Source organism: Xenopus laevis, chromosome 5L (genome assembly GCF_017654675.1).
Source record: "Xenopus laevis strain J_2021 chromosome 5L, Xenopus_laevis_v10.1, whole genome shotgun sequence".
Classification (NCBI taxonomy): Eukaryota; Metazoa; Chordata; class Amphibia; order Anura; family Pipidae; genus Xenopus; species Xenopus laevis.
In genome coordinates, this window is record NC_054379.1 from 96301508 (window position 1) to 96323413 (window position 21906).

A 21906-nucleotide genomic window follows, 5' to 3' on the forward strand; every position below is an offset into this window, starting at 1 on the left:
ATATAAGTCAATGGGAGAAGTCCCAATGATTTTATTGATTTGCGCCGGGTCTCGTGCCATACCCCGAAGTTTTCAGAGGTTTCGGGCAAAAATCTGAGGTGAAAACTCCGAAAAAAACGAAAATCGGAGTTTTTACCGCAAAGCAAATTCTCTGGAAAATGTAATAATAGATAAGTGTTAAAAACCCTTAGGGGGTTATTTACTAACCTCCAAATGCAAAAATCACAAAAAAATTGGGGAAAAAATTAGACTTTTAAAAAAATCACACATTTTTTGGAATTTATAAAACCCGAGAATGGGATTTTTTGATGTGCGCTGGGTTTTTGGCAATACCCCGAATTTTCAGGTGAAAATTTTCGGGAAAGTGTATTAATAAATAAGCCCAAAAAACCTTTGTGGATTTTGTCTGAGTTTTTTTCAGGAATTATTGAGATAAATTTGGACTTTGATAAATAACCCCCTTAGTATGATGTAAAGAGTGATATTGAGAGACAAATTGCAATCGGTTTTTATTTTCTTTTTTATTTGTGGTTTGTGAGTTATTTAGCTTTTTATTCAGCAGCTCTCCCGTTTGCAATTTCAGCAATCTGGTTGCTAGAGTTCAAATTGCCCTAGCAACCATGCAATGATTTGTATAAAAGACTGTAATATAAATAGGAGAGGACCTGGATAGTAACAAGAATAATATAAAGTAGCAATAACAATTAATGTGTAGCCTTACAGAGCATTTGATTTTTAGATGGAGTCAGTGACCCCCATTTGAAAGCTGGAAAGAGTCATTAAATTAGGCAAATAATTAAAAAAACTATTAAAAATGTAAACGTTGCTTAGAACTGGCCATTCTATAACATACTAAAAGTTAACTTAAAGGTTTAATGCCTGCTCATGCACCCCTTAGCTCTGCTATCTTGTGCGTCCCATGAAGTATTTAGTATGTGCAGATAGAGAGGAATTTGCCATGACGTGGCATGCTGACGCAAATGTATCTCAATACACTTCTGCAGAACAGTGGTGTGAAGCGGTGAGGTCAATGTTTGCTGGAGCCAAGTCCTTCCTATCCGTATACATACGAAAGCAAACATCTGAGTCAGAGTCAACGCTGACTGTAATGTGAAAACTTTCCGCAAATTTGAAAGTCTGTGACTTTGAATTAATCTTTGAGTGGGTCTAACAATGTAATGACAGCCAGAAGTTTCCACTGTAAACACAGGCTCCTTATTTCAGATGTAAATTGCAAGGAGACTTTTCTTTTTTAAAAAAGTCACACAAAAGCACTCAATGTTGTCTGACTTCAGTGTTTGCTGTACTGAAAGCACTAATATGAACTTCATTGGACAGAATAATTGTATCAGTGAAAACAAAGAAAAGGTTTCAGCTGAAAAGGAAAATGATATGTCGAGGAAATGATATGCTGAATTTGCAGTAACAACTAAAAGTAATTCCAAACAACACTGCTATTAATGTACTGAAGTACAGGTACAATTCTAAATACAGTATTACTGTGTATGAAATACCATATGCAGGGTATATACCCAAAACGTATTTCCAATGTTACATTTTGTGCTTCTTACCTGAATTAAACTGGCTGCAGGATTTCTTCTTTTCTCAAAATGCTTTTGCCGGTGTTGTTCTTGGACCTTCAAAGCAAATCCCGAGCCTAGAATGCCCTGTAATGGAATTTAAAGTTTTTGTTGACGTATTGCTTTGGTACCATTTAGTCACCTCCTTCAACTGTTACTTATGATACCAAAATACCCACAATTCCTACACTGAAATCTTGTAAAGGTGAAAAGTCTTGCCTATGATGTTTATCTTTTCTTTATTTTACATCTGGTACTTCTGGTAATGTATTCATTAAGTCCCAGATTCCTTCAAAGGTTTGTTTAGAAATACTGTAATCGAGCGATGCCCCTCTGCCTGCAGGTGGGCTCTCTTTGCTCAGCTCTGACCCCCTTTGCTTGGGGACCTCTGAGAAACCTTTATCTTTTGCTTGAACTCATATGTATGTATGCATGTAGATAACGGAAAAGCATTCACATTGCCATCTTCAGCTGAAACTCAATACAATAATGCTTCTTTCAATAATTGCTCAGACAGGCAAGAGCAGTGCACGCACGCTACACTTTAAAACGCTGCACAAAAACATTTCTTTAAAAGAAATATTAAGTCTCATATACAACCACAAAGTACAGGTATAGGATCCCTTATCCGGAAACCCGATATCCAGAAAGCTCAGAATTACGGAATGGCTGTCTCCCATAGACTCCATTTTATCCAAATAATCCAAATTTTTAAAAATGATTTCCTTTTTCTCTGTAATCATAAAACAGTAGCTTGTACTTGATCCCAACTAAGATATAATTAATCCTTATTGGAAGCAAAACCAGCCTATTGGGTTTATTTAATGTTTAAATGAATTTCTAGTAGACTTAAAGATCCGTTATCTGGAAAACCCCAGGTCCCGAGCATTCTGAATAACAGGTCCCATACCTGTATTGAGCAAAGTGCAGTTTTCAGATGCAAATCGCCATGTTTCTTCCCACAATGTAGCAGTTTTAACCCTGGATTTCAGCATCTATATGGCCACTCAGTAATTGTGCCGCAACTGTGTGTGATGTACAGCTGTGCATGTCTGCTATTGTGAAATTCTTGCAATTGGCATCTAGAATAATCACAATGGGCATGGTGTCCCATGTTTTCTGCAATGTGTGGCTTGCCCTACACTTTCATTTAACTGTTGTGGGTCTCTGCTGTCCTGTCCTGTACTGTCCTATACTGTATTCATGAGGGGCAGGTAGAATGAGGCACACAGGCAACCCCCTTCCGTCCATCACGTGTGTCATTTAGCCGCACAATTTAGGGAGCACTGGTGGGCACAGGACTCAATGGGACCTGTGAATACCACCTGCCATGGATTTTTTATTCATTGCAAGGTGCCTGAAGTCCAAAGTGATTGAGCACAAATTGGTACACTTTTGCACCCCTTAGTGCCCCTATACCTGTGGCAGGGGCAATAATAAATAAGAGAGAAATTTTAATGAGCTGTGTATGTTGAGCCCATAATGAAGTTTAAAATAAAGTGTAAGGCACCTCACCTTGTATTTTAGGCAATTTGTTTTCAAACTTATAGTCCAAGAGAATTCCACCATTCACTCCAGCCCAATGATGTATGTAACAAATTTGAAAGTAAAAGTATTTGGTAGATTTTTCCCAAGAACATGAAAGACAAAAATGTATTAAAAATGTAAAGTAATTCATAAGGACAAAAGAGGTTCTGGCCTAACGCGATTCATGCCTGCCCAACAGGCAAAAAATGTGTTAGGCCAGAACCTCTGGTGTCCTGATAAATTTTTAATAAATTTTTGTATTTTATTTTATTGGGAACAAGCCACCAAATGTCTTTATTTTCCAGTAATAAATAACACCTAGTGTGTTATAGTAAAAAAAAAAAAAACAGAATAAAAAAGTATACATCATAAGATATAGTATAATGCATGGCCCCTTAAGAAATAAGGGTGATACAGGACTGCACTGAAATCACGGATTTCACCCCACACAGCTTGATATGTGTTATGAATTTAACTGCAGTAATTTTGCCCCTACAAGATTTTTGTTGCTTTTTAGAGTTGTGCTCTGTGTAAAATAATGAGAAAATAAAATAAATAATACTGTACTAATTAAAACTGATTTATTACAACAACTCTCTACACAAGTCACATAAATGATTCCCCTTGCTACTAAAACAGTCATCACTTTGATTACTTTGAAAAATTGCAGCTTAGTATCATCCTACGTTATTGACTGGCATTTCACATGTTAATTTAGAATGTTCTTTCGCTGTTTTTGCCATTTTAATTGGGCTTACATAATCAAGATCGACTACTATTATCGAAGTATTAAAGTCTATCTGGTGACCTCATTATAAGCTTTTTTAGCAGACATTGATCTAAAGGAGAATGCAAGCTCAATAATAGAAGTCTCTGGTGGACAAAGACTAATATGCATGCTACAAATCAAACTTGTAATCTGAAAGAAGGAAATTAGCTTCATTATTTTAAAAGAATAGCATATGCTTTTTTAAATATAGCTGTCTACATTGCAAGAGCGATTACGGACAAAATAAGTCTGCCATAAAACATTCAACTGTCTCCATTGCCTTTGAAGTTGCTAACAAATATGATGTTATATAAAACAGTATTTTTTCATCCTTATTTACATAGGTTAAAGCTATATATTTAAGATTCTCAAATTCATTCGCCTTTAGCTGTTTTAATAAATAAATAATAAATAAATAAAATCAGAAGGCAAGTAAACAGAATATTTTAAATACTTTTGTCTATATGAACAAAAAGCATGCAGACACTCCATGTAAAATGGCATGTCCTCAGTTGAGACACACCTTGATGAGCTCCGAACTGTCTCCAGAAGCTGTGTCAGCATGAGAATTATTTGTAGATGGTGTGGCAGAGCCAAACAAACCTACACCAATATGTGCAATTCCAGAAGTCAGCTGGGATGGTATAAATGTTACTACCACTGGACATCTTAATTACATCTTCTGGAGTGACAAATGGCATTTTACTATCTGCCAGTCTGATAGAACAGAAAAGTCTGTATTTAGGAGATGGCAGGAGAATACTACCAGCATGAATGCATTACACTGACGGTAAACTTTGGTGGGGGATGAATAATGGTTTGGGTCTGTCTTCCATATTTTGGTCTGAGGCCACTGGTTTTACTAAAACCAACCCTTAAAGCAGAACTAAAGCTTAACTAAAGAAGTAGGGCAGAAATGTTGTATATTAGGTTTTGGGCTTCTGTATCAGCTCAAGGCAACTCCAGCTCTTTAGCAGTAAAGATCTGTGTCTCCAAAGATGCCCTGTAGCTCTTCATCTTCTTTTCTACTGATTCACTGCATGTGCTCTGGGCTACTGTCGGTTACTAGGATTAGGAACTGATGCAAAATAAATTGAATAGATATATAAATGTCACAATATAAGACTGATTAGTAAATAATTCAGATTATTGGTACATGGCAGCTCAGAAATCAGCACAATTAGCATCAGAATAATCATCCAATGTCTACAGAAAGCATTCCCAGATGAGTAGATGACTGAAATAAGGTGTTGTACAGACTGGTGTCCACATCCTTTTGGCCATATAATTTAAATTAAACTAGTTCACTTGGCCATATCAAAATACATAGATAGGAGGTGGTTTATTGATGCTTAAAATTTTGTACAAAGCAACAATGATTATTACAGCTTAGCTTTAACAATTTGTTCTTAATGCCTGGATTAATGATTTATAGGACCAATGAAGCAAAATGTTATTCAAACATTCTACCAAATTAAAACATTTATCTGCACTAATAAATGTGCCAGACTCCCAGTTCTTTAAATTTGTTTAAATTTAATTTGAGTGCTTTGGGGGATTCACATAATTATCTGTTATATGCTAAGTAACTTGTGCCTTTTCTCCTTTTTCAGTACCTTCTGTACGGAAATGTGTTGAACCTAAACTCATCTATCTATCTTTTATTATATTTTTTTTACATTTATTTTATTTTCTTCCAAGTACATAAACGTACTATCATTTCCCTACAATATGGACTGATTTCCATATATTTGGCAGCAAATAGGAAAAGTGCAAATTTATATTTCCAAACAGGCTCTGCATGAAAGATGTTCCTATTAATATTACTGGGATTGATATTCTGAACTGTTTAGGTAATGTGGTTTTCATACTCACTGCAGGTAATGCAAAAAAAGAAATTCCAAGCAGAGCAAATCCTGCTGAAAGAAGCCTTCCAAGCCATGACTGTGGGGTTTTGTCTCCGTAGCCAATGGTTGTCAACGTGATCTATAAAATGACCAATGAAAATAGCATATCATCTTTTACTAACCAGTATAATCTGTAGATAATATACTATCATTTGTATTTTACTTTGTTTTTAAATAATCTGTCATTTCCTTCTCTAAAATGCATCAAAATTATGCATACAGAAAAATTCTACTAATTACTAATTATGGGATATATTATCCAGAATGCTCAGGACCTGATGTTTTCCAGATAGGAGATGTAATTTGGATTACTATTCCTTAAAGGTACAGCAAAACAAAAAACAGCATTTTAAGTAATTAAGACAAATGGTTTAGGTGCAGTTATCTCTTATAACAACATCTAGAGAAGGTCTATCTCTCTTGGAAAGAACTCACATATTACATTTAAGTGTGCAGCAGTACTTAGAACCTTAGAATCATTGTAAGGCTAGACTAGAGTTTGAGTAATTGGAATTACATCCCATGGTAGATAGTAAGGAAAGAGTTTCAGCTCTCATAAAGGGCCAGATTCAAACCAATGAGAAAATGTTATGCTTTGGTTTATCACTTAAATACCTAACGGCAATATTCACTTGGAGGAGAAAAAACTTTTTTCCTAATTCAGTTCCAGTTTTTCCCATTGACCTCAGTAGAGTTCTGAGAAACAGTGAGATAAATTGTTCTCATTACATTGCATCTAGCTGTTTGGGAATATCTAGAATTGAATTAGGAGATTAGTTTTTTTTTATTAAATTGAATCTAGTCCAGAATTTTGGATTTTCACAATTTTATGTGCAATTAATTACTATACCTATAGTCTGACCTTAGCAGGGTAGACTTGTTCTTGGAAATCATGTAAAGCATGGGTACAGCTATGTGGCTTTAGCATGAGCAATGTAATTTAGGGCTGAGTAGCATGCAGCAATAGCACTTCTATAGTAGCAACATACATATTCATATGAATATTCTCTATGCACCGCAGTTTAATACAAGAATACATTTTATGCCATTTTTCTTCACTAAGAACTCATAGACTTAGAGATCTAAAAATCGTTATTTCTGAAGAAAGAATGGCAGCAATTACAACAACTAGCATACAAAAAGACAACCAATCAATGAAGATAAGTAGCAGCCCAATTAACAATAACAGACCTTTACAACCTCAGACTTAGTTTACTTTGGCAAAACAATCTATATGATGGAGCGCTTATTAAGAAAAACATGTTTATTTTGTACACATTATACTGTTATCCCAGTTAGCAAAGAGGAAATAAAAACAATATGGGGTCAGGCCCATTACTAACACAACTGCACTTGCCAGAAATTGATTTTCAATAATGAGTGTTCAGCCAGCTATTGTGGGATACACCAAAGTATCAAACTATCATTATGAACACTGCAAATTTAGTCCATTGTTCTTTTTATAGTTTTATTGTCCAATTTTGTTTTGTACTTTGACATTTAATTAGTGGAGAAAATAAGTATGTAGTAAATAGTACATAGTGATAGTAGTACATAGTACTAGAGAGTTCTTGGTATGCATGCATATGTTCAGAACAGACATCCTCATAGAAATGAATGTTCAGTTAATGTGACAATAAGGATAGAAATATACAGTAGTGGCAAAGGATAATGTTCCTAACTGGTTACTCCCACTGGCAGATTCCCATTCATTCTTTCGTATGGATCACTTTATCTCCTGTTGCTCGTTATGTTAATGTTTTATTGTTCTCGCTACAGAGTGATCAATCTTACGGCCATTAAAGTTCTAAATGATCATAATATCATAGGCTTTTCTTCATGTATGGTCAGATTTAGAAGATATTGAGCATTGTGATGACATACTGTAAGAGGCCGGGTGATGTAGATGAGTAGATTGGAAGGATAGGGACAGAGCTCAGAAAGGAAAGGGTAAGATGTCTAAAATGGGAGTGTGGATTGGGTGGAGAAAAACAGGAAATTACAAATATAAAGCCATTTTGTAATACCAGCCCCAGCCTTAGCTGTGCTTAGCTAAATATATAATAAATACATAAGTATGAGTCATTGGATGTGTGCAATGATTGCGCAATGATTGATAAAAGATTGCCAGGTGCAGACAGATATCTTGGAATATCTGGAATTACTTGCAATTCTTCACCCTGGAATTACTCAAAAAGCAAAATGTGCCTTATTTAGCACCCTTTGTAGTCAGAAATGAATAATTATGAAAAGACTACATAAAAAACATATTTTGCCCCACTTCAAAATATGTACCAATAAATGGTTCCAATCAACATGAAACGAGGCAGATATATATATATATATATATATATATATATATATATATATATATATATATATATATATATATATATATATATATATATATATATATATATATATATATAGTAAAGTAAATTACAAAATAAGCATTTAACTTAAAATCAATAATTAACAAATCTGTGAAGTAGTTAATCAAATATATAAGAAACCAATGACTTGTACAGCACAAAAGCATAATGCATAAAGCATAAACAGTTGCCTCCATTCGCTTGCAATCAATTATGTATTGTTCATTGTGCAACTAATAGTAAATTCTTTCACAAGCCTGAACAATTCCATCAATTCTAAATTGATTTTACTTACCGTACCCCACCATAAAGCATCTGCGTATGTTTGAAATTGTGAGTTTGCTTCTTTCTCCACCAGGTACACAAGGAAAGATGAAAAGATTAGAACTAAAAATCCTATATACCAGGCTGTGATGAGTTCCTAAGGGTTAGAGAGATGAGAAAATTGCTGTATATTACTGAAGATTTAATATTTTCCTTCTGTTAAAAGATACTTGGTTTAATGCAAAAGCCCTATATTGTTAAATTGATATTTAGAAAGCTGTTTACTTTCAAACATCAGTCTTAAACATAAATAGCAGATGGCAGTTTTCTATCACACCTAATGGTAATGTTTCCTAGTATGCTCTAATCCCAATATAAATGGTGTGTAGTATAGTAGATCAGGGGAATGGTATGAGTTAATTGCATGCAAGGCCAAATAAAAGGGGTCATGCACTTTTCCAAAGCAGGGGCAAAGAGCCTGCCAACATAGGAATTACACTCTAATAAGATTAATTCTGCAGAACATGTTTACCGTAAAGTAGGACTTTATTTATCTAAATTTATTCACAAGAAAATATCCATTGCAAATGCATTCAAACACACAAACTATGAAAGTGCATGTAATGGAATCATACCTTGCTGTGTGCATAAACAACAGAGCCTAGTAATTTCCATGTCCCCCCTCTTCGATCCATGCGCACCATACGAAGGATCTGCAGGAATCGAAGACTTCGAAGTGCAGATGTTGCAAAAATATTACCCTGAGTTCCAGCAGAAACAACTGCCACTGATGCAATGAGGACAATGATATCTAGAAAATAATTTTCCCAAAAAGGAATTTAATTAGGTAGTCAAACAAATGAACTACAGATGGAAAGGAAAAAAACATAATTATGTGAATCTAATGAATCGAGTTTTCTGCAGGAAAAAACTCTAATTATTTGAGTTTTCAGGAAAAACCTTCTAAAAAAACCTCGAACATCATGCAGGCTTTAATCATCTTGAAACGGTTCAAGAAACCTCTGCTATTAACTCCTATATGACCTTGACAGGTTTTAGATTTTTAGCGTATTTTCGGATTCAAGTGTTTTTTTTTTTTAAACCTGAAAATGTGTTTAAAAAAAATCAACTCAAAAGATTGAATTTTCGTGGAAAACACAACTTGAACCTTGATAAATCACCCCCTAAAGGTCATTAATACATATGAATAACCAAATAGACTTCAACAAACATAATAGAAGTTAATTTGCAATGGGGTTTTGCTCTTGAGGCAAATTTTTGAGTGTTAATAAAGTCTCACTGTGACGTGCGTGTTAGTATTCATTTCCTTGATCAGCTCTCAGTTCTCAGTATACAGAATAACAAAACCTACTCTAGAATTGTATTCTCTGTGCCATTTTTCATTTCAAATCAATGAAAACTCTAAATTTGCTTAATTTGACATGGGTTTATATTAGAAAAAAAAAGCAATAACTCAAGACCTTTTCCCACACATCAGATCTGGGTCATTTTGATCATTTTGACAAACTCAGACAAGCTATTACATGTCCCTTTTAAAGTAATGCCTCCTATCACATTCAGGTTGTACAGAGAGCTGATACGGTCGATTAGTGCACCTTTACTCCAGTCTCAGCTACTGAACTCTGTGGCTCCTTAAAGTGACTGCATACCTCTCTAATGCTTCATTTACAAGGCTCCTTTTTGCTTGCCTAGATAGTTTTATGGGGTAACCTTTTCCTTTTCAGTACAGGGGTTATTCGATGCAGCTTTCACTTCCTCTAACAGTGTCCATTGGTACATCCAGACACACAAATATAGATTTGTGCCCTTTTCTCAGTATTGCTTTATCTCTAACGTCTCTGGGACTCTGTTCAGTCTTCATTTTCACAGCTCTGTTCAGATTAACAAACTATATAATGACCCCTTCACTTTGCAGATTTTAACCAAAAAAATCTTCAAATGATTCATTGGCAGAGCCCAATTGTTAAGCAACTCAGTGCTGCAGGAAGTTACACAGCCGGGTAGGGGAACAACCTCAAAAGCAGAGTTTGCTCAAAATATTGGCCACACTGATGCTTTGGGTCACTGACTGCTTTTACTTGCTCTTTCTGACGGTTTTCAGCATGAACATACAACAGGGTTGTTTTCTGTAGCAATAAAAATAATTAGGTCAGAGCAGCACACTGATAAAGCATTTATATCTCAAATGCTTCTAAACAGTTCCAAAACTAACATTTGTCAGAAATTATATTAAGTATACAGTTTGGGCTTATGTTCCTTCTAAAAGAAGAAGATTTCTCATTATTTTTGGACATCATGTTTTGGGCTTCTGTACCAGCCAAAGGCAACCACATCCCTTTAACAGTAAAGCTATGTGTCTCCAAAGATGCCCCAGTAGCTCCCCATCTTCTTTTCTGCTAAATCACTGCACATGCTCTGTGCTACTATCAATTACTGAGCTTAGGGACCAACTCACAATATATTCTATATTTAAAATATAAATGTCACTATACAAAGCTGATTAGTAATTGAGATATAGTACAGGGCATCTCAGAAAACATTCTAATTCAGATCAGAATTTAATCATCAGTTTTGTAGCATCAGCTTATATGACAAACCTCATTTTCTGCTTGATGATTTGCAATGACCCCTAAGCTTAGCTGTTCTAGGCACATTGAGCAGGTGCATGTCACAGACACTCCAAAATTCAAGATGAGGAGCTCCTGTTAAAACTTTGAAGACGAGGGTCATTAAAGTTATAGAAACGTTAAACCTTTAAGATCAGTATATAAAATGTGGCCTTTTGAACCATATTTGTTTTTAGGGTTTAGTTATGCTTTAAGGGCCAGACTTTCTCTTAGACTTTAATGGAGGTTTCATGCAATAAATGATAACATATTTTTTTCTCCTGAACTTGAACCTGGCCCTAAGTCTGTAAGTTGGCTTTGCAACCCATTAATTGGTTTATGGCTATGGCACATAGTGCGCTCTAACGAGAAATTGTACTCCTCATTGCTAACAATTTAGAAAATTAAAAAATCCATATAAATTGAATAAGAATTGAACAGTTTGTGTCAGTTTTTAACCTTTTTTTGTGAATATTTCAAATGTTTTGACCTATTAGAAACCCAGGTTTCTGCCTCCTTCGCCCTTTCCCTAACAGCCTCTTTGCTCCTGTCTAAAGCAATATCTAAGTCTGCTTGTCAGTTTCCAATTCTCTACCTCAACGGTTCTGTCAGAAAGGCCACTTTCTCTCTTAATGAATAGCTTGCGATGATTCAAGCTTTTTCTAGCTCATTTCACCAATCAAATCACTTTACAATCCATAGAAACACAAAGAAAGCGTGTAAGAGACAATTTCTTAGATACACCAAGTTACCAGACGTTTAATACATGTGAATGTGTGCAGTGTACATTTACCAAAGCCTCTGGAAAGAATACTTATTTGTGCAAAAACTAATTGTGTGCAAAATATTGTTGAAGCAAAGGCTGCGGCATTGTTTTGTACAGGCCATTCTTTATTATATATTGTGTAATTGCACATTTGCACTGACCTGTACTGAGTACAGTTATGGGATCTGTTATCCAGATGCTCAGGACCTGGGTTTTTTTGGAGAATTGATCTTTCAGTAATTTGGATCTTCATTGCTTAAGTCTACTAGAAAATCATGTAAACATTAAATAAATCAAATAGGCTGGTTTTGCTTCCAATAAGGATTGATTATATCTAGTTGGGATCAAGTACAAGGTATTGTTTTATTATTACAGAGAAAAAAAATAATAATTTTTTAAAATCTGGATTATTTGGATAAAATGGAGTCTATGGGAAATGGCCTTTCTGTAATTCAGAGCTTTCTGGATAAAGTGTTTCCGGATAATGGATCCCATACTTGTACTATTCACAGAAAGGGCAATAGATGATGGTCTGGTTATAACCACATCTAAAACAGGGTATATGGGATGTATGGTTCAGGTACTGTTTTTGGGATATGACTGTGATCCACCACCATCCAATCACATTTCTCTAAGTAGAACTGTTCTCTGCATATACAAGATACACACAACCCCCTTACTTACACATTCACTAAGTTCGAGTGAAGGAATAGAATAAAAAATACTTTGAATTTCGAAGTATTTTTTTGGCTACTTTGATCATCGAATTGGCTACTTCGACTACAACTTTGACTTCGAATTGAACGGTTCGAACTAAAAAACGTTTGACTATTCGACCATTCGATAGTCGAAGTACTGTCTCTTTAAGAAAAAACTTCGACCCCCTAATTCGCCACCTAAAAGCTACCGTAGTCCATGTTAGCCTATGGGGAAGGTCCCCATAGGCTTTCCAAGTTTTTTCTGATCGAACGATTATTCCTTCGATCGTTCGATCGAACGAATTGCACAAAATCCTTTGACTTGGATATTAGGATATTAATTCGCCAGTCGAATATCGACGAATATCGAGGGTTAATTAACCCTCGATATTCGACCCTTAATACATCTGCCCAAATGTTTCACCAGTTCCCTTATCCTTGCCGATTGTGTTCTTTTATTAATAGAAACTTTTTTATATGTTCCAGGATTACTTAAAATGATCCATCCACTACTCTTTAATTCCCATCCTGTGCAGCGATATCTAAAAGGTTTTGACTATAAAAATAATCAGTTTTTGTATGATGATGCAGTATATGATGTTATCCCCTGCCTTCATCATTTAAAGGGAGGGGGTTCACCTTTAAATTAACTTTTAGTATCTTATAGAATGGCCAGTTATAAGAAACTTTTCAATTGGTCTTCTTTATTTATTTTTTTATAGTTTTTTAGTTGCCTTTTTCTTGGGATTTTTGTCAGCTTTCAAACAGGGGTCACTGACCCCATCTAAAAACAAATGCTCTGTAAAGCTATACATTTAAGTTATTGCTACTTTTTATTACTCATCTTTCTATGCATGCCTCTCCTATTCATATTTTAGTCTCTTATTCAAATCAGTACATGGTTGCTATGCTAACATTTAAAGGAAAACTATACCCCAAAAATGAATACTTAAGCAACAGATAGTTTATATCAAATTGAATGACATATTAAAAAATCTTACCAAACTGGAATATACATTTACATAAATATTGCCCTTTTACATCTCTTGCCTTGAACCACCATTTCGTGACACTATCTGTGCTGCCTCAGAGATCACCTGACCAGAAATACTACAACACTAACTGTAACAGGAAGAAGTGAGGAAGCAAAAGGCAGAACTCTGTCTGTTAATTGGCTCATGTGACCTTACATGTGGTTTGTTTATGTGCACAGTGAATCTTACGATCTCAGGGGGCGGCCATTATTTTTAAAATGGCAATTTTCTATTTATGATTACCCAATGGCACATACTACTAAAAAAGTATACTATTATGATAATGGTTCATTTACATGAAGCAGGGTTTTACACATGAGCTGTTTTACTCAGTATCTTTTAATAGAGACCTACATTGTTTGGGGGGTATAGTTTTCCTTTAACAATGCTTTAACATTTTTTTGAAATTTTAAATGGGAAACAAAGTACAGGTTTCATTCTAAGGCTCTGTATAAACCATGCCAAATGCTCCTTACCATGATCCATCAGACATATTGGTATAGAAATCAGTAATAAATACAAAACTTTGGGCCTGGTCAATGGTCCTGTTTAAAGCAGGTGTGAACACCTCCTTCCTGACTTTTCACTATGGAAAAATTCCAACTTGATCTACTTTACTAACCTCCATGATTTTCAGGTCTGGAGACTAGATAATTAAGTTACATCTCAATAGATGAGACTTTTGTGTCCTATACTGGTCTCAGAGATAAATTTGCACCTCTCAGGCTACACTCCTACTTCCAACCGACAAATGCTTCCTCAGAACACTGCCAAACTCTATCACTGGAGTTTGAGGGATACCCACTTATAAAAAAACGTTTAAAATCTAAAGGTCCTACTAAGCCTGTATCTCAAATTTACTGGTTTATTGTAACTGCCCCAAGAGCCCCTTTTCACCAAACATACCCTGAATGGAGAGAAACACTTGGAGGATAATCAATGAAAGGAATCAACAGACAATCTCCATGAATTCCTCATATCTTCCCATGACTTATACAACTCAAATTTATACAAATACAAATGCATCAAATGTATTTGACCTCCACTAATACTATATAGGATAAGCAGAAAAAACAATGGACAACTGCCACAGATGCCAAGCTGAAGTGGTTGACTTTATACATATGATTCGGGAATGTCCAACCATTTAACCCTTCCATTCTTGCTATCTTCCCATCACTGTCTCCTTGGCATTATTAAAGGAAGTGTTACAGGTAAATTCCAATTCATAAAAGGAGACTGGCCAGCCTACTAGGATAACTGACACTTTACAGGCTGGGAGCCACTTTTTATTATAATGTATGAAACTGGTGTTTGCTGTTTAAATCCAAAACCTTTTTATTTTATTTTGATCAATTTTGGGTCCGGACTCGTCTATTATTTTAGTATGTTAATGGTGTCTTAAAATCGTATTTGACTGCATTAACCTAGTGAACACTTTTCTGACAAAATGTCAGTTTGGACAGTGGGGAAAAGATTTGATAAATTAGCAATTTTAATAATGTTGACAAAAAAGTTCAAATTTTCCAAAATGTAATGAAAAGGTTAATAAATGTGCTAAAATTCTAACTGCTGGGAAAATGGAAGAAAATGTTATATATCCCAATGTAATGTGATACATATACATTACCTTAAGTTCTTAAGTTACTGTTCATATACATTACTATAAGTTCCTTCCTTCATGGGACCTAAATATACTTTCCTGCATTTTACCACAATATTTATTAAAGGAGCTGGCTTACCTATTACACAAAATGGCTTCCTCGCAAACCTCAGTCTTCCTTGCCATCCTCGATATCGACAGCAACAACCAGCAGACCATATGCGAATAATATATTCTAACCCAAATACGACAATCATGACGAATTCCTACAACATAAACGAGAATTAAATTTTTTTTAAATGGAACATTTCAATTTCCTACTGGACAACTCATTCTCTGGCCTAGATTTTCCTAAATGCCATGTGTAATGTTAACCCTCTGACCAACAGCAATGCCGCAGTCACTCTGAAAGGTTTGTTCTTATAGGTTTTCCCACATTTTACACATTATTTTTGGTCCCGCTAATTTATAATGCATTTCAATGGGATCTTTTTCCTGATTTTAAAGCATGTTTTCACAGATTTTATACTAACATTTTGTCGTGATGTTCTCAAATGGCTTTCTGTCCTCTGTCGATTATTATTGAAATTAAGAGTTTTAATACTAACCAGATGTATAATTTCCATGGCCCTGTCTGTAAATAGTCCAGTCCAATTAATCTGCACCTCAAGCATGCACAAATCACTTATTGCTTTATTATCTGCATCTTTAGCTTGTCTTGCACATGCCCCCCAATAGCGTGACATTAATGTTGCAATGCTTAACACTTGTCATTAACACACTAAGGGGCACATTTACTAAAGCTCAAATTAATCTAATTTTTTATGAAAACAAACTCCCTTCCACGATTTTAACACAATTATCAATATTTTGTTGGTGTAAAATCGAGTTTGCACTGCGAAAACTCCACTTTTTTTAGATTATCGGACAAAACCCCACATTTTTCAGATACAGCTATGATCACTATGTCAAGAAACAACTTCAGGGACATCTGCCATTGACTTCTACATAACCTTGACAAGTTTGAGTTGGCGAGTCAGATTTTCAACAGCTTTGGGGTATAATAAATCTCCAAAAATTCGAGTTTTTTTTTACAAAAATTTAGTTTTCCCCCTAAAAACCTCAACCAGAAAAAAAAATTTAAGTTTAATAAATGGGCCCCTTAATATTGTATTTCAAATTAAAACAGAGTCCTGTACTTATACCCTTTGAGCACTTAAACACATTTGCCTGATTTTATACAAATTTTTCTGGTCTTCTAAAAAACGTTAAATACTGTAGATAATTTTTCCTTAAATGCTACCTACTTTTAAAGGAGCCCATGCTTAGACCCTTTCACCTGCCTCGACTACCCCCTCTCTCCCTCCTTCAAGCTCCCCCACCCAACATGAATTCTGTTCAAATGTTCATCTGTGTGCTGATCTGCCATAAATCTACAGAGTTTTGAAGCAGAGTTCAAAAGCACCTTTAAAGGCATCTTCCCTGTCTTTGAATTCTCTTATGGTAGTTTGCCAACACAGATCTTTTAGGAGCCTGCCCAGCTGAATATGGCATGTCAATACACAAGGAAACTTTTGAACAGAATAGATGTTGCAGGGTGGGAGCTTTGATGGAGGGCAGTGGAGAAGGTGGAGCTGACGATGGGCTAGGTTTTAGCTCCCTGTGTGTGCCATACTCTGCCTGCCATATAGAAAAGTATTTGAAGCCACGTGTGTAAAATCTTTGCTGCTTGATCAAACAGTGATCTGGTTTTGCCAAATCCAGAGAGAAAGTATCATGTAGAGAATGAAGGTTGACTGGAGAGCAGATGTATTCAATTTCCTAAATGATTTATTGAAGTTGCATAGCACTACATGTTTCGGACCACCTGGGTCCTTCTTCTGGTGCAGTTAACAACATACTAGGCTTTTAAAGCCAGCATTCCCACCCCTCACCAATGATGTGATCAAACAATTACATCTTCTGGCAAGATATATGTATTACATTTACTGCACCAGAAGAAGGACCCAAGTGGTCCGAAACATGTAGTGCTGTGTGTGCCATACTCTGCCTGCCCTATGCTTCCTGTGTGTGCCATACTCTGCCTGCCCTATGCTCCCTGTGTGTGTCATACTCTGCCTGCCTTATTCTCCCTGTGTGTGCCATACACTGCCTGCCCCATGCAGGTCCCAAAAACCACAAAACCAGATATTTTAAAATATCACATAAATACTATGAAACTACTCCCAGCAAGTAGATGTCAAGAAATGTCTGCCCAAATTCTCCATAACTCATATCTGACTCCAATTAGAAGATATAAAAATCCCTCCTCTGATAAATGTCTTAGATGCCGCTCCCCTAAAGCTAACCTAATACATAACCCATGGGCCTTACTACAACCTTTTGGCAAGAAGTGGTTTCGTATGGGGCACAGATGGCTGGAAAACCTCTCCAAACACAAATGGAATGGGCTTTATTTAGCAGCACTGCACAATATTCACAATTAACAAAAGCAGAGAAAAACTCGATCGGAAGATTAGCGGAAGCAGCTAGGAAACAATGGCTAGATACCCCCATGCATAATGCTGGTTAAAAAAAATGACATCATATCTTCCATATGGACTGGTTGGAAGCACTAACCCGAAAAGAGCAAAACACAACAAAATTCTTTAACACGTGGACAACATACATAAAATCTCTTCCACAGCAAATTAGACACCTTATGGCATATACTTTTAGATACACAACATGGTATGATCTGGAATCATTAAAGGAAAACTATACCCCCAAAATGAACACTTAAGCAACAAATAGTTCATATCATATTAAGTGGCATATTAAAGAATCTTACCAAACTGGAAAATATATTTAAGTAAATATTGCCCTTTTACATCTCTTGCCTTTAGCCAGCATTTCGTGATGGTCAGCGCCGGATTTAACTTTTGCGCACCCCTAAGCCGCGCGGTCCTAGCGCCCGCCTTCCCAGCGCGCCGGCGAAAAAACGCCGGCGCAGCTGGTGCAGTTGAACGGCGGCTGGGCAGCATGCCGCCCCTATTTCTTTGCCACCCTAGGCCCAGGCCTGGTGATGGTCTTAGAGATCACCTGACCAGAAATACTACAACTCTAACTGTAACAGGAAGAAGTGTGGAAGCAAAAGACACAACTCTGTCTGTTAATTGGCTCATGTGACCTAACATGTATGGTTTGTTGGTATGTTTGTGAGTACAGTGAATCCTATGATCCCAGGGGGCGGCCCTTATTTTTTAAAATGGCAATTTTCTATTTATGATTACCCAATGGCACATACTACTAGAAAAGTATATTATTATGAAAATGGTTTATTTACATGAAGCAGGATTTTACATATGAGCTGTTTTATGCAATATCTTTTTATAGAGACCTACATTGTTTGGGGGGTATAGTTTTCCTTTAAGAAACCACCCACTGGTCACGGAATCGTCACAATATCTCCTTACAGCAGGAACAACCAGACTACACCCCCCAGAAGTCATGAAATTAATGGATTATTGAATCTGTTATCAAATATAACTCCTCATAAGGTCTCTATATACATTTTAAAAGAGCTGAAAGTTAGAAGTGTTACTAAAATGCTAATTATATACTGCTGATGTAACCACATGAATCTTCATAATCCTTATAGAAATGAATTGTACATTGTACATTTGAAACAGAAAGATTTTACAATAATAAATAAAAACAAGTTTAAAAAAAAAAAAGGTCCATTGACGTCTCTTTAGGGAAAATATTGAATGATTTCTGTAATGCAGCAGGGATACACTTATAACAACTTTTAAATTATTTTTAAAAGTATTTAAGATCAAGGGTTATTGAAAAAGTGAATGAAAAAAAGGCTGCTGGTAAGAATATATTTATTTAATATCCAATAATTACAGCTTTATTTTATGCTTTCCTTCTCCTTTAATTATACACTTTGATAAATCTGCCCCTTAATATCTAGTAAAAAAACCACAAACTTTATTTGTAACACCAATTAGCAGTAAATATCACATTTGTTTTAATAATAAATTGCATCCTATTGACATCTTTCTGTGTACCAAATAACGCAAACTTTAATATAGAAGTAGTAAAGTTTCACTTTAATTAAAAGGTTTACTGCAGAATTTATTGTAACCTAATTAGGTGTTCCAGGCTTGGTTGGAGGACTCTAGGGTCTGCAAACCAAATATTAGTTTTTAGAGAGTTTTGAAGTCACAAATGAGTATTGCAAATGTTAATACCCAATGAGCTTTTATATTAGGCAGTGTTGGATTGGTTTGTTACACAGGTTTAAAAATATATATTTATACTCACATTTTCTGAAATTACATTAATTCCCAAAGAAGGGAGATTTCAGAAATCCTGATTTTCTTGTACAATCTAGCAGGCATTTTCTTTACTGGAGACATCATTAGGGACGTTGGTATTTTTTAAATGCACATGTGCACAAATCAGCAGAGGGGACAACTCTCTCTTGGGCTACCAATAAATAGATTATATTGTCCCATAATATACTGTATGGCAGTTAAAAAACACAATGGCTGAATTTCAGTGGAGATTACCCCAATCCCTTATTTCTGCAATCTGAAATAGAACCGATGGTGTGATTAATTTGTTTCAATTAGAAATGCAGGCCTGGGTGGGATAAAATAATGAAAGCCAAATCTAAGAACATCATTAAACCCTGTTCATTCCGATTAACTGCCAAAGAGATCAATGTTTGACTGGTGGGATACTGCCGCAATCTACACAAGATTCAAAGGGCATTAATCCATTGGTTTGATCAGTGGCCGAAATTTGCAAAATCTGTCTGGAGAAACAGTTTGATGAAATTGCAACATCTGTCTGGAGAAACAGTCTGATGAAATTGCAGTGGGATCTGTTAAAAATACCTCCACAGATGCCTTAACGGTTGGGCAGTAACGCCATGTTAGGCAAACTGTCCAAAAATATCAATGCAGTACAGATAGATATTATCACCAAAAAAATCTATGAATATTAGCTAGAAAGATAAATAAGTTATTCTATCAGACATTTATCCTTGAACTTTCGAAATATACTTGATCTGACTGTAGAATGTATATAATTAAATAATATAATATAATTATTAGAATGATTTTTTGCTTCATTCCCTTATTTTCTAGCATTTTTACTATAACAATTGGTTTTATAGTGATGCATATATTCAGGATTGAGAAACCAGGAAAAAACCTGGTTGTCCCAGGGTCTCATGGTCTCCACTTACCCAGACCTGCTCACCACTTGAAACCCTGGCCACTGGCCACTGCCCTCCCACCCTGGGCGTGATCATGGCTGCAGGGAGGGGGTTGTGACTGGGGTGGGGGCCTGGAGTGTGTGGGGAACCCTGAGGCTGCAGCCCCAGTGGGCCCCAGATCCCCAAGTCCGACACAACTTATATTGAGTGCTTGTATGAGATATTAGGTAGGATGAAAAAGGCCAAATTACTGTGTTTACGCAGATGTGATAGCTTAGTCATTGGCGATAAGGGCATCATCTGGTTGTTTAAATGATTGGCCTTCCTAATGTGGTTACTTTATACACATGCCTTGTGTAGAAAAGTAGTAGACCTTTTGAGATCCCCCAAAGTGTAGAAGAAGCAGCACTTTGGGGGCCTTTGTAGAGGTATGTAAAATAATGTCACAAAATGTTACCCCACCAATACAGTTTTTAACTTTCCCTCTTTATTTCCTCTAGTGCTACTATCTTGGTTTTTTTCCTTAGCCTCTAATGTTCCGCTTTTTACTTATGTGCCATTCATTGAATATTCTACCTTCTTCCAATGTGTTTTACTTTCTTCTAAGTTCTTCTTAAATTTTGCACTCCACTGCACCTTTATCAGAACCTTTGTCCTCTTTCAGCCTTTGCTTGCTCCAAACACCATTCTCTACTATTTTCCCTTTTACTTTGTGCATCCTTTTTCAGGGTATACTTCATTCTAAACCCAACTCTATCTGTTTTATGTGGCATTCGTTCACAATTTCCTAACCCCATGGTCCATCTTTAATTATTCTCACCTTCTTTATCTACGTGCCAATATCTGCTTATGTTCCTTCTTAGAGTCACAGTGCTTTGTGAGGTTACTTGTGGCTGGAGGAGCAATTTTGAATGCACAACAGCTGCATTTTAAACTGATATTTGTTTAAAAGTAGAGTAATAAATCTCTCAACTTCAAATACCAAACAAAAACAAAATGCACAGCATAGTATACCCTGAAAGAGGGAACTGAACTACTAGTATAACCCCCGTACCAAGCTGAAGGAGAATTCAACGAAAAGCTGATAAGAAAGTAGGAAACAGTTGGAGGACACAGTGAAAAGGTAAACTGACCCCACACTAAAATCTCAAAACATAACAAGGGCTGATGCCTCATCTGCATACCCATTAATTGAACTCTGAGCTCTGCACTCTGGTGAGGCACAGATTTTCCTCTACAAAGAGTGGTAATTAGCTTTCACAGCTGTATGGTATGTTCCAGACAGGTGAACAAAGCAGTTAGAAGAGACAGAGCAAAGTAAAGGACAGACATGTCTGCTTTGTCCAGTACCACGGACAGCATAAAATTGCTGTTGAAAGTGAAAAAGAACAGAAGTAATAGACTTTGTTTGCTTTGAATACATTTCAATGACTACTAACGATTCCAGCAAAGAAGAAGAGAAGGAAAAAACAAAAGCCAAAAAATCAGAAGAAACAGAAATGCAAGCGTATGGCATTAACACTGTGGTTTTTTTTTTGGCACTTCCT

General features: G+C 35.9%; 1 protein-coding gene across 2 annotated transcripts in view; it reads right to left on the bottom strand.

The window, feature by feature from the left end:
* Positions 1–21906, bottom strand: part of kcnq5.L (potassium channel, voltage gated KQT-like subfamily Q, member 5 L homeolog) — a 290294-nt gene that overhangs the window by 47188 nt on the left and 221200 nt on the right. For both annotated transcript variants that reach the window (XM_041563128.1, XM_018240565.2), the window contains exons 3-7: positions 15287–15413; positions 9055–9230; positions 8451–8576; positions 5752–5862; positions 1572–1667 (exon numbers count right to left, since the gene is read on the bottom strand). In XM_041563128.1, the coding sequence (XP_041419062.1) occupies positions 1572–1667; positions 5752–5862; positions 8451–8576; positions 9055–9230; positions 15287–15413 (636 nt within the window). The remainder of the gene's footprint in view (positions 1–1571; positions 1668–5751; positions 5863–8450; positions 8577–9054; positions 9231–15286; positions 15414–21906) is intronic.